This window comes from Aulonocara stuartgranti (genome assembly GCF_965226115.1).
Source record: "Aulonocara stuartgranti genome assembly, chromosome: 6".
In the NCBI taxonomy this organism is placed as follows: domain Eukaryota; kingdom Metazoa; phylum Chordata; class Actinopteri; order Cichliformes; family Cichlidae; genus Aulonocara; species Aulonocara stuartgranti.
The window spans coordinates 14,334,976-14,348,144 of record NC_138944.1 but is presented as its reverse complement, the minus strand read 5'-3'; the positions used below and the strand labels follow the sequence as shown (position 1 = coordinate 14,348,144).

General features: G+C 46.9%; 2 protein-coding genes across 4 annotated transcripts; both read left to right on the top strand.

Moving 5' to 3' along the window:
- The first annotated feature begins 345 nt into the window (after positions 1–345).
- Positions 346–4,264, top strand: LOC309709236 (uncharacterized protein). 3 transcript variants are annotated; one of them, XM_082537793.1, is made up of 8 exons: positions 346–527; positions 675–764; positions 987–1,049; positions 2,579–2,638; positions 2,716–2,778; positions 3,625–3,689; positions 3,803–3,903; positions 4,044–4,264. In XM_082537793.1, exons 1-8 carry the CDS (start codon positions 404–406, stop codon positions 4,186–4,188), a joined length of 711 nt encoding a protein of 236 aa, XP_082393919.1. In that variant the 5' UTR covers positions 346–403; the 3' UTR covers positions 4,189–4,264. The 3 variants fall into 3 exon arrangements, with proteins under 3 accessions (XP_082393919.1, XP_082393920.1, XP_082393918.1); XM_082537794.1 differs by having other exon boundaries at positions 3,547–3,689; positions 3,803–3,898; XM_082537792.1 differs by having other exon boundaries at positions 3,547–3,689.
- Positions 4,265–11,084: 6,820 nt separating this feature from the next.
- Positions 11,085–12,623, top strand: LOC309708641 (uncharacterized protein; the record flags this gene model as incomplete). Its single annotated transcript, XM_082536869.1, has 3 exons — positions 11,085–11,174; positions 11,394–12,083; positions 12,414–12,623. The coding sequence occupies 3 exons, from the start codon at positions 11,085–11,087 to the stop codon at positions 12,621–12,623; spliced, it is 990 nt and encodes a 329-aa protein (XP_082392995.1).
- Positions 12,624–13,169: the final 546 nt, after the last annotated feature.

Below are 13,169 nucleotides of genomic sequence, written 5' to 3'. Positions count from 1 at the left end.
CTTCTGTTCACATAACTGTTTTAAAATAAATGTAGTTATAATCAAACTAACCAGACAGGCAGTAACACAGCCTTAAGAGACAAACATGAAAAAACAAATATTTTTCTTTTGAGTAAGTACAACAGATAAAGAAATAATGTTCTGATAATAGAATGTGTGACAGAAGTAAAGGGTGTGGATGGTAAAGTGTCATTTTGATAAAGTAAGACAGGACATCTGCTGCTTGCTAGACACTTTTATATGCGTCTCTTCCTTCCTGTCCAAATGAGGTTAAAAGTGTGATGACATTTCTTGAAAAAAAAAAAAGACAAATGAGGAAGAAAGTATTTTCCTGTGTAAGCAACTTGAAAAACAATGCACAGTGACTAACGGTTGTGCAAGGTCACATCAATTTCTGTTAAACATGAAAGGCCATAGAGATGAATCTGGTATGGTTCTGGATATTAGAACCCTCAGCTCTCCAGCCAGGAGTGTTGGCTTGAACCGGATCACTGATGAAAGCGTTGAAGCTGCTGCATCTGTGTCAGGTAAGACACAAATGAAATTTTAGTGGTTTTTTTTACACTTTTTAGTGTGTGTAATGAATGTGTGTGTGTGTGTGTGTGTGTGTGTGTGTGTGTGTGTGTGTGTGTGTGTGTGTGTGTGTGTGTGTGTGTGTGTGTGGTCCTTTACAGGAGGAAAGCTGCATAAATGGATTGCTGGGAGCTTTTGTCTCTTATGTATCCTACAGGCTGCTCTCAATGTTTCCCTGCGTCTGGCTCTGCGTAAGATGGTTTTAATTATAACTTAAATACTCATGTTAATAAATGTTGTTATTGTGGAAACAGACAACAGAATGGTCTATCACCACTGTTGCCATCTTATGTATAAATGATGCATGATGTCCCTAAGCTAGTTTATTGTTACGGTTATTTAAAAGAATAGTTTTAAAGAAAAATGTTGTGTTGGGTGGTCATAATCTGATATTTTGCTAATCTCTACACTAGGTACTGATGTTACCTGTGAAAATCGAACTAATGTAGAAGACAGTTTGAAGAAGATCAACTTTGGTAAACATCATGGGGATAAAAGCCCTCTAATAGTCACAAATAAATGCTTATTAAATATTGTGCACACATAATTTGTCAGGTTTTATAAATGCCACATAATAATTCAATAAAGCTGCCAGAAATATGGATAAAATTTTACAGTGTGCAAATAAGCACGAACTATATACACTACCAATCAAAAGTTTGGACACACCTTCTCATTTAATGGTTTGTCTTTATTTTTACTGCTTTCTACATTGTCGTCGTCATCATAGTTTATGTATATATCACCTTAAAAACGCGCAAGGCTTACCAAAGTGCTGAATAACAGAAATATAAGAGATACAATAGGAATAATAAATACAATAAAATAATAAACATTGTAAAAACAATAAAATATAAGTAAATACAAGTCAGAGTCAAAAGCCAGTGAATAAAAATGCGTTTTTAATCTGAATTTAAAAACCAGCACTGATGTTGATTGACTAATGTGAAGAGGAAGATTAGATTGTAGATACATACTGAAGATATCAAATATATGAAGCAAGATATATGGAAGAATGTAGGCAAGAAAAAAAATGATAAAGAACTTGATGTAAGTTTTAGATTGCTGAAAGAAGCCACCCTTTGCTTTGTTGACAGTGCTGCTAACCCTTGGCCTTCTCTTACTTAGCTTTATGATCACCTGAAATAGTTTTCACTTCACAGGTGTGCCTTGTTTGGGTTCATTTGTGGAATTTCTTACCTTCTTAATGGGGTTGCGACCATCAGTTATCTTGTGCAGAAGTCAGTTTGGTACACAACTGACAGCCTATTAGAATTCATGCTATAGCAAGGACCAATCAGCTAAGTAAAGAGAATCGACAGTCCATCATTACTTTAAGAACTGAAAATAAGTCAGTTATTAATTTGTTAAAACTTTGAATGTGTCCCCAAGTGCAGTCACAATACCATACCATACACTTTGCGTTTAGTCGGACCAGCATTTATTTTTCAACAGGACAATGACCCCAAGCACACCTCCAGGCTGTGTAAGGGCTATTTGACCAAGAAGGAGAGTGATGGAGTGCTGCCCCAGATGGCCTGGCCTCCACAGTCACCTGATCTGAACCCAGTCGAAGAGATGGACCGCAGAGTGAAGGCAAAGGGGCCAACAAGTGCTCAGCATCTTTGGTAACTCTGTTGGAAAACCATTTCAGGTGACTACCACATGAAGCTCATCGAGAGAATGCCAAGAGTGTGCAAGTTATCAAAGCAAAGGGTGGCTATTTTGAAAAATCAAAAATATATAACACATTTTGAGTTATTTAACCCTTTTTGTTTACTACATAATTCCATATGTGTTCATTCATAATTTTGATGCCTTCAGTGAGACTACAATGTAAATATTCATGAAAATAGAGAAAAACCATTACATGAGAAGATGTGCCCAAACTTTTACCTGGTAGTGTATACTTTCATACATTTATGCAATACATTCAGTTTAAAATTATGTTTTTATCATGCTCTGCTTATGTTTCAAGTGTTGGTAAGCTCTCTAAAAATATCAGCTTTGCAGGATTCTATGAATAAGGAGCGAGAAGAGCAGGAGAGGCAACTCGATTATATTGGTGAATACACGTGTTTCCATTAGTTATCAGAAAACTGGCAATGTATGTAACAGCTCGTCTCTCTTATCTTATGGCAGCTTCACAGCTGAATTTCCTGACAAAAGAGAGAGAGGAGTTGAAGCGGAAGCTAGAGGACTTTGGTAAGTGTGAGCATGAAACTCATACTCATACTCATAACATGATCATATCGTTTTCTTGCTGCCAGGATTGCACAACCAGTTATTGGGTATAGGTGAAAATGCTCTTTATGATTTCCTTACTGTACTGCCTTATGCAGAATTTTCTGAATCGTTTTAGTCATTGCTGACATCACTGTTGGGTTTTGTTTAGTTTCTGTTCTTCTAAGTCACGTCTGTTTTTGTATTTCATCTTTCTATGTTCCCTGGTTTCCCTCCTATCTTCCCTCTGTGTCAGGTTCATTTTATTTTCCCACTTCTGTTGTTTCTACGTGTTGTGTTGTGTTTACTTCCCCATCTCATTATGTCAGTTGTGCCACCTATCCCCTCGTTATCAGGAAGATATATTGTGTCTGTCTCCCTCTGTCTATTGTGGCACCATCCCTCAGCTCTCACATCTGTGTGTACACTAGCTCTTTACCTCCCTCCTCCAGGTATCTTCTAGTGCTTTTGATCTTGTGTAGTTTGGGCTTTCATCAATAAATGTTCATTTTAAGTTTACTCCTTCCTTCTGTGTCTCTGCATTTTGGTTCCACAAATAACCAGCTCAAACAACAACACATGACAGGGGATATACCCATTCACAGCACTATACACTATATACACAATACCAAACAAACACATTCAAATGAAAACTATGTTGTATCTTTTAACATTTGACACTTATTTCACAGGTGTTATTTAGGTTTGTACAATACTGTAACTACAGTTCATTCTTTCTTCTCATGAAAGCTCACTATGCGCAACAAGGTTGGCTGTATTTCAACGGCAGTTTCTATTATATTTCTTCAATCACGAAAACTTGGCAAGACAGTAGAGATGACTGTTTGCAGAGAGGCGCAGTCTTGGCGATCATCAGCAACACAGAAGAACAGGTATGTTCATTTATGATATAATTAGATAACAGAGTGAAACATTTAAGTAAAACAAAAATGTGTGTGACATCATTTCAATGGTTGATTGCTGCATGTTTATGTTTATGTGTAAGGAATTCATAAGGCTGCAGCAGAAGGTAATGTGGATTGGACTGACTGACAGAGAGACAGAAGGAGTTTGGAAATGGGTGGATGAGACTCCATTGACGGCAAGGTTTCCACTTTAAAAATTTATCAAATTAAATAATTCCTCTATTTACATGTTTAGATTGTAAATATCATGAACTTGTTGATTTTAAGTTGTTTCTAATTTGCACGTGTTTGTGTTGCGATTTTGTCCTCTTTATCTTTCAGCTTCTGGTACTCTGGGGAACCCAACAATTTTAAACGCAGAAATGAAGATTGTGTAGTAATAAATCACTACTATGATTATGAAAACAACTGGAATGATGCTGCATGTGAAAACCTAAACTTTTGGCTCTGTGAAAAAGACATGTGAAACATGTGGGTTACAGTTTTGCTTTGTTCCTGCTAAATAGTTTTAATAAAATATCCTGCATTAAAAAAGTCTAAAATGTGAATGTTCCCCTTTAAGCCCTTTGTGAAACAGTAAAAGTAAAGATCTGTGTATTGTTATATCTCACTCAAGTGTTCATACAGGTTAATCAGGACTTAACAATTAACAGATCTTTGGGGCCTACTTTCCAGGCCACTAAATCTTAACCCAGTTAAATACCAAGTGCACAGATTATAGAGAAGAACTGCTGATAGCAGGTGTGTGATTTGTTTTTGACTGCAAAGCCACCCTGGTAAGTACATATTCAGTGGACGCAGGATTGACATACAGGGGACCCTGGTCCCCCAACTAAAATACTATGAAGTATGTTTATACAGTGTAGCCATGTCAAAAACTGTTTTTACAAATGAACTCATTCTCGCAGCTGGAAATACTCTGATTTAAGCCTTGCAGAAGCCAGAAAACATAAACTCACTGTAAATTAATTTGACAATTTTCTGCCATATTCTTATGTGGTGCAACTCGGACATTACATGGTTTTTATTAAAAGTTTAAACTTGGGAATATATTTTCCTCGATGTGGCCTCTAAGATAAAATGACTTTGAAACCTCTTGCATAGAGGAACCAGGGACCATAACAAAAACTGGCTCAACTAACAAACCATAACTTAAGATAGAACTACAGCAAAGCAGGAAGCTCTGTGCTTAAAACTGCAGATGCTGTCAAAAATGAAAGAAAGATAAGGAGGTTCGCTATATCCAACGAGGATGGATATACTTCAAACACAGTTTATATTACGTTTCTGTCACGGTTTGCGGGGGCAAGCCGTGTGGAATATATATAGGACCAAAAGGCGGCAGCTCTGGTGCAGGTGAGTGTTTATTAACAACAAAAATGCAAACAACAAAGGCGCTAGGAACATGAAACTGAAACCTAAACTGGGTAAACTAACACACAAACCAGGAATGACGGTGCAGGGAGGTCCGGGGAAATACATGCAGGGAGACCGAGGGGAAACAACACAGACGAACCAGCAACGAGGACACGGTAACACACACTATAAATACACAAGCCAGGAATCAGGGGATGGGAAACAGGAGGGGAACACACCTGGAATACATGATAACTGACAAGGCAGGGGAAACGTAAACAGAACACACTGACATAAGACAGAGCCCTTCAAAGTAAAACAGGAAACACCTACACGTAATGACACAGACTCAGAGACGCGGACTGAACACAGAGACTTACTACACTAAGGAAATGCACAAGCAGGGAAGACATCAACCAGAGGGAACACCACTAAATGCTAGAAAATACAAAACTATCAAAAGTAAAGGTACATAACCAAAAACACTGGGTCACCGACCCAGGACCATGACAGTACCCCCCCCTCAAAGGCTGGCTCCAGACAGCCCAACAAGAAAAAAAACAGCCAGAAAAAACAGAAAACAACCCGACCAGGGCGGGCGGCGGGGGCCCAGGAAGGAGGGCTCGAAGCAAAACAAAACCGGAGCACCAGAAGGCCAAAAGACAAAAACAAAAAACGAGCCCAAAACCAAAAGAAACGAAGCACACCAAAACACAGGAAAAAAAAACAGTCCAAAACAGAAGAGTCCAGGGGGCCGACAGCACAGGAGTCCAAAACAGTTCAGGGGGCCGGCCAGGGGGCCGACAGCACAGGAGTCCAAAACAGTTCGGGGGGCCGACCGTGCGGACGGCAACGGCGGCGACGTGGATACAGTTCGGGAGGCCGGCCGTGCGGACGGCAACGGCGGCCACTCCGGCGATGGCGGTCCGGGGGCCGGCCGTGCGGAAGGCAGCGGCGGCCACTCAGGCGATGGCGGTCCGGGGGCCGGCCGTGCGGAAGGCAGCGGCGGCCACTCAGGCGATGGCGGTCCGGGGGCCGGCCGTGCGGAAGGCAGCGGCGGCCACTCAGGCGATGGCGATCAGGGGGCTGGCCGCGCGGAAGGCAGCGGCGGCGCCCAAGTGTCAGGCGCCCCGGCCGAGGCTTGGAGGGCACAGGACCAGGCGACGCTGAAGCAGAGGCAGGACCAGGCGTAACAGGAGCACAGGCAGAGGCTGGACCAGGCGTAGCAGAAGCACAGGCAGAGGCTGGACCAGGCGTAGCAGAAGCACAGGCAGAGGCTGGACCAGGCGTAGCAGAAGCACAGGCAGAGGCAGGTGGGCCAGGCGTAGCAGAAGCACAGGCAGAGGCAGGTGGGCCAGGCGTAGCAGAAGCACAGGCAGAGGCAGGTGGGCCAGGCGTAGCAGAAGCACAGGCAGAGGCAGCTGGACCAGGCGTAGCAGAAGCACAGGCAGAGGCAGCTGGACCAGGCGTAGCAGAAGCACAGGCAGAGGCAGCTGGACCAGGCGTGGATGAAGACTCTGATGAGGCCGGACCAGACGAGGACGAAGACTCTGAAGAGGCCGGACCAGACGAGGACGAAGACTCTGACGAGGCCGGACCAGACGAGGACGAAGACTCTGACGAGGCCGGACCAGACGAGGACAAAGACTCTGACGAGGCCGGACCAGACGAGGACGAAGACTCTGAGGCTGCAGCTGACGAAGGCTCTGAGGCTGCAGCTGACGAAGGCTCTGAGGCTGCAGCTGACGAAGGCTCTGAGGCTGCAGCTGACGAAGCACAGGCTGGAGCTGCAGCTGACGAAGCACAGGCTGGAGCTGCAGCTGACGAAGCACAGGCTGGAGCTGCAGCTGACGAAGCACAGGCTGGAGCTGGCGTAGCAGATGGTGGCTGGATGGGCTCCTCGGGCCCTCCAGCTGATGTGGCATGGTGCTGGTGCGGTTCTCCTGAACCCCCAGCTGACGAGGAAGGTTGCTGAACGGGCCCCTCGGACCCTCCAGCGGAGACAGGAGGCTGAACGGGCCCCTCGGACCCTCCAGCCGACGAGGCATGAGGCTGGTGTGGTTCTCCGGAACCACCAGCTGACGAGGAAGGCTGCTGGACGGGCTCCTCGGGCCCCCCAGCGGAAACAGGAAACAAAGACCGGAGCGGTCCGTCGGACCCTCCAGCGGAGACACGAGACGAAGGCCGGAGCAGTCCCTCGGACCCTCCAGCGGAGATACGAGACGAAGGCTGGACGGGCCCCTTGGACCCTCCAGCAGAAGCCATCACAAAGCCAGCAGGCATGGAGTCCACTGGCAGACATGAAGGAAATGGGTGCTGTGCTGAGCACTGGCCCTGCTCAGACAGCACTGACACGGGGCACTTCCCAGGTGGCTGCTTAAACTCCAGGGGTCCAGAATCAGCTGAGGACTGGGACCTAGCCTCTGGGGAAGCCCTGGAGCGGCAAACAGTGCCAATGGCGGCTGAATCATGAAAAGCACCTTGAGTAGGACTTAGGCCTTCTCCCTGCACGGAGTGAACGGGTGGAACCGGTAATGCTGGAGCCAGAGCTACTGGGGCCTGCGCGACAGGCGGCACTGGAGCTACTGGGGCCTGCGCGACAGGCGGCACTGGAGCTACTGGGGCCTGCGCTACAGGCGGCACTGGAGCTACTGGGGCCTGCGCTACAGGCGGCACTGGAGCTACTGGGGCCTGCGCTACAGGCGGCACTGGAGCTACTGGGGCCTGCGCTACAGGCGGCACTGGAGCTACTGGGGCCTGCGCTACAGGCGGCACTGGAACAGTGGCGCGGCTGCCCCTCTGTTGGTCTTCCATGGTCTCTTGTGTTCTGGGGGCCTCTGGATGTCTGGAGTTTTGATCTCCTCCATACCCGCTTCACACCCTGGAGGATGGGGCTGTGGCCCCCCCACACTCCCTAGCAGATCATTACATGGAGAAACCTTTGGAATGCAAGCATGCTGATCCACACAGGTATGCACACATGGGTATTCACAGACGCGGACTAAAGCTTTCTTGGCTGCTGCCTCAAAGCACACTGTGCGCTGTCTATCTTGCGTGCTGCACAATATCGTTTATTACTTAGTAAATACTGATATCTATGACTAGCTAGTTTATTGTGATGGTGCTTTGTTTTCTCTATTATTATGTTGCTCTTTGTTGTTTGCTGTCTCCTCTGTTTGTTTGTTTGTTTGTTTGTTTGTTTTTTCTCCATACAGGTGACCCAGGAGTTTTTTTTTTTTTTTGTCTCTCTTCCCCCCCCTTCTCACCGTCTCTTCTCCCCTTGGGTTTTCTTTCTTTCTCTCCCCTCTCTCTCTCATTCATTCCCCCTGTCCTATTTATTAAAAAAAAAAAAAAAAAAAAAAAAATGACAAAGGATGAACTGAAGCTCTGCCATCACGTAATGTCGCATACTGCTGTTTCTGATGTCATTAAAAAAAAAAAAAAAAAAAAAAAAAAAAAACAGGCGGCACTGGAGCTACTGGGGCCTGCGCTACAGGCGGCACTGGAGCTACTGGGGCCTGCGCTACAGGCGGCACGGGAGCTACTGGGGCCTGCGCTACAGGCGGCACTGGAGCTACTGGGGCCTGCGCTACAGGCGGCACTGGAGCTACTGGGGCCTGCGCTACAGGCGGCACGGGAGCTACTGGGGCCTGCGCTACAGGCGGCACTGGAGACTGAGCTGAGGGTGGCACTGGAGACTGAGCTGAGGGTGGCACTGGAGACTGAGCTGAGGGTGGCACTGGAGACTGAGCTGAGGGTGGCACTGGAGACTGAGCTGAGGGTGGCACTGGCTGCGGGGGAGCTAACTGGGCTAAGATTGGCTGCGGGGGAGCTGATATGCTGTTCACAAGGTCATCTGCCGCACAGAACACCGCCCCTGAATGAACAGTCATACAGTCCGCAAATGGAAAACAGTCCTCATTCACCACAGCCGGCGAATTAGATGTCCGAACGTCCAGCTGTGGGGTGGCGCGCTTGCGGCGCGATCGGCGTCTCCTCCCCGCAGACGGCTCCGACGGGCCGGGCAAGATCACATCCGGCGAGTCGGGCAGCGAGGCAGGAGTGGCTGAGAGAAGGTGGGGTGTGTGCCGGAGAAAAGCCTGTATGGTCGGAGGAAGTGAATTTAGTAGCCATGGCAGGCCGGAAAAGAGCCGTTGTAGCCGACCTTCCACGGCGAGGCGAAGCTCGTGCGGAGGATTCTCCAGCCACAGCCCGAGGAGGATCTCCACATTGTAGCCGATGTCATCCTGGAGCTCCTCGGACGGATTGACTGCCGCTGGGTCCATGGTGGCTGGTTCGTTCTGTCACGGTTTGCGGGGGCAAGCCGTGTGGAATATATATAGGACCAAAAGGCGGCAGCTCTGGTGCAGGTGAGTGTTTATTAACAACAAAAATGCAAACAACAAAGGCGCTAGGAACATGAAACTGAAACCTAAACTGGGTAAACTAACACACAAACCAGGAATGACGGTGCAGGGAGGTCCGGGGAAATACATGCAGGGAGACCGAGGGGAAACAACACAGACGAACCAGCAACGAGGACACGGTAACACACACTATAAATACACAAGCCAGGAATCAGGGGATGGGAAACAGGAGGGGAACACACCTGGAATACATGATAACTGACAAGGCAGGGGAAACGTAAACAGAACACACTGACATAAGACAGAGCCCTTCAAAGTAAAACAGGAAACACCTACACGTAATGACACAGACTCAGAGACGCGGACTGAACACAGAGACTTACTACACTAAGGAAATGCACAAGCAGGGAAGACATCAACCAGAGGGAACACCACTAAATGCTAGAAAATACAAAACTATCAAAAGTAAAGGTACATAACCAAAAACACTGGGTCACCGACCCAGGACCATGACAGTTTCATCTATTGAAAACACCTGGAATGACAGCAGAGAGGACTGTCTGCAGAGAGGGGCAGACCTGGTGATTATCATCAGCAGAGAGGAACAGGTACAGTATATAGGAGCAAAATCTGTTTCTGAGACACAAAGACAAAAGTGTCTCAGTATTTCTATATAAGAGAAAAGTCCTGGAATGATGTACCATGTGACAGTAAAAAAAAGTCTGGATTTGTGAAAAAAATGTAGAGATAATTTAACCCACCAGAAAAGATGTAAGATGTAAAATCATGACAAATATATGTAGTCATATAATATCACCATTGATTTCAGGTAGTCAGCTGATTTTAAGTGAAAGCAGAGAGGCAGAAGAAAAGACAACCAACATAATACTTTGTTTATAAAGTTGGTGTGCAGGCTGTTGTCTGTATATTATATAATCTTATATAAAGCTTCTCCAGCTTTTCTCAACATATTCCAGAAAAAAACCTGAGTGCCATAAACATGTGGACTGATCTGTGTGAGGGAGGAGGGAGGTAGTGACGTGGCATTTCAAACCATATAGTTTTATCCTTCCACACTGAGTAGTAAAATCTCCATCTTACTTACTTTTTTTTTTTTTTTTAAATTTAAGACAACTCAAATGACCAGAGCTGATCAGCTTTTTGAATGAAAAGTACTAGTAACTTACTTAAACTGAGTTCTAAAAACAAGTTGATAAAAACTCAGTCTACTTGATATTTTTAGTTAAACACATTATTAGATTTTACAGTGTGAAAAGAATTTAGATAATGTTCAAATTTTCATTTAAAAATATATATCTTTACCTAAATGTGAATGGATTTTGCCACAATTAAACAAATATGTAGGACTACTTTCTTCCATTTGCCTAATATCACTAAAATTAGAAACATCTGGTCTCAAAGTGACACTGAAAAATGGCAGATGACCGACGATGTGGAGGTGGTAGTAGGGGACCTGAAGGCTGCGTGGCCCCTGCAGCCCCAGGCGAAGCGGAGGCTGGACCAGACGAGGCGGAAGCGGAGGCTGGACCAGACGAAGCTGGTGCGGACGCTGAAGCAGAAGCTGGACCAGGCGATGCTGATGCTGAAGCTGAAGTTGGACCAGGCGACGCTGATGAGGATGAAGACACGGAGGCTGGACCAGACGAGGATGATGAGGATGCGGAGGCTGGACCAGGCGAGGCTGAAGCAGAAGCGGAGGCTGGACCAGGTGAGGCTGAAGCAGAAGCGGAGGCTGGACCAGGCGAGGCTGCAGCAGCTGATGAGGAGGCTGAAGCTGGACCAGGCGAAGCAGCTGATGAGGAGGCTGAAGCTGGACCAGGCGAAGCAGCTGATGAGGAGGCTGAAGCTGGACCAGGCGAAGCAGCTGATGAGGAGGCTGAAGCTGGACCAGGCGAAGCAGCTGATGAGGGGGCTGAAGCTGGACCAGGCGAAGCAGCTGATGAGGATGCTGAAGCAGAGGCCGGACCAGGCGATGCTGAAGCAGAAGCCGGACCAGGCGATGCTGAAGCAGAAGCCGGACCAGGCGATGCTGATGAGGATGCTGGAGCCGGACCAGGCGATGCTGATGAGAATGCTGGAGCCGGACCAGGCGATGCTGATGAGGATGCTGGAGCAGATGCTGGACCAGGCGATGAGGATGCTGAAGCAGATGCTGAAACCGGACCAGGCGAGGCCGAAGACACGGGGGCTGGACCAGGCGAGGCCGAAGACTCTGAGGCCACAGCAGGCAAGGACGATGAAGCTGCAGCAGGCGAGGACGATGAAGCTGCAGCAGGCGAGGACGATGAAGCTGCAGCAGGCGAGGACGATGAAGCTGCAGCTGGTGATGAGACTGCAGCTGGTGATGAGACTGCAGCTGATGGCTGGACGGGCTCCTCGGGCCACCCAGCTGACGAGGCAGAAGGCTGGACGGGCTCCTCGGGCCCCCCAGCTGACGAGGCAGGACGCTGGACGGGCTCCTCGGGCCCCCCAGCTGACGAGGCAGGACGCTGGACGGGCTCCTCGGGCCCCCCAGCAAAAACAGTCTCAGAACCAGCAGGTGCGGAGACCTCTGGCAGGAACGCAACAGGACCAGCAGGCACACGGGCCTCTGGCAGGGACAGAACAGGACCAGCAGGCACACGGGCCTCTGGCAGGGACAGAACAGGACCAGCAGGCACACGGGCCTCTGGCAAACACATAGCGGCCTGCAGCTGCGCAGAGCATTGACCCTGCTCAGGCAGCGACAGCCGGGTGCAGTCCTCAGCTGGCTTCTTAAACTCCAGGGGTCCAGAGTCTGATGGGGGCTGAAACCCAGCCTCTGGGGAGGCCCTGGTGTGCATCTCAGTCTCAGAACTGGCCAGCCTTTGAGGAATGTTGACATTATTATTAGATTTGTCTCTCTGCTTGGAATGGATGGGCGAGGAATAGTGTCTTTCGGGTAGAATTGACTTGTATTGTTTTACAGGTGAAGCAACTGACACAGGATGCAGGGCTGGTGGCTGCTGAACAGGAGGCTGAACTGAAGGTGACTGACATAATGGTTGTGATGACAACGGTGGTGAAGTTGGAGACTGAACGGAGGATAAGACTGGAATCCTCAAGACTGGAACTGCTGTCAAGTGTTAAAGATGTTGCAGAGATAAAACAGAAAACTGTTGAAAATGATCAGTTTTAAAGTGTAATGTATTACATGGAAAGGAAGAAAGCATTTCCTATTTAAAAACTGAAGCAATGAAAATTGGGCTCCACTCTCCTTTCACTCATAAACAACCCAAAATGCTTGAATATCTTGAAGCAGCAGCAGGATACAAATTCACCATCGGAATAATGAAAAACATAATATAAAAACTAAAACAAAATAGTGCAAAACTGAGAAAGGATTACAATTTTTCAAACTGTAATGTAATTAATCTAAGTTTATTTACTGTATATCACCCTCTGATATAAAACATGTCATCTCAAGGCAGCTAAGACTTTAAAGCTAAGACTTTACAGTGTTATATAGAACGGTGTAACTAATGAAACAATAAGAAACACATGATTCTATATTTCCAATCATTTGAAGTATTGGCTCCATATCAAATATACAAGAGTCAAATAAAATAATGTCATATAATGTTTTACTCTAATGTAAATACTTGTCTTACTTTATAATTCCTTTACTGCAATTTTTAAAACTATGCCGATAAACTGCTGTAACTGAGGTTGCTTTTATTTTAAG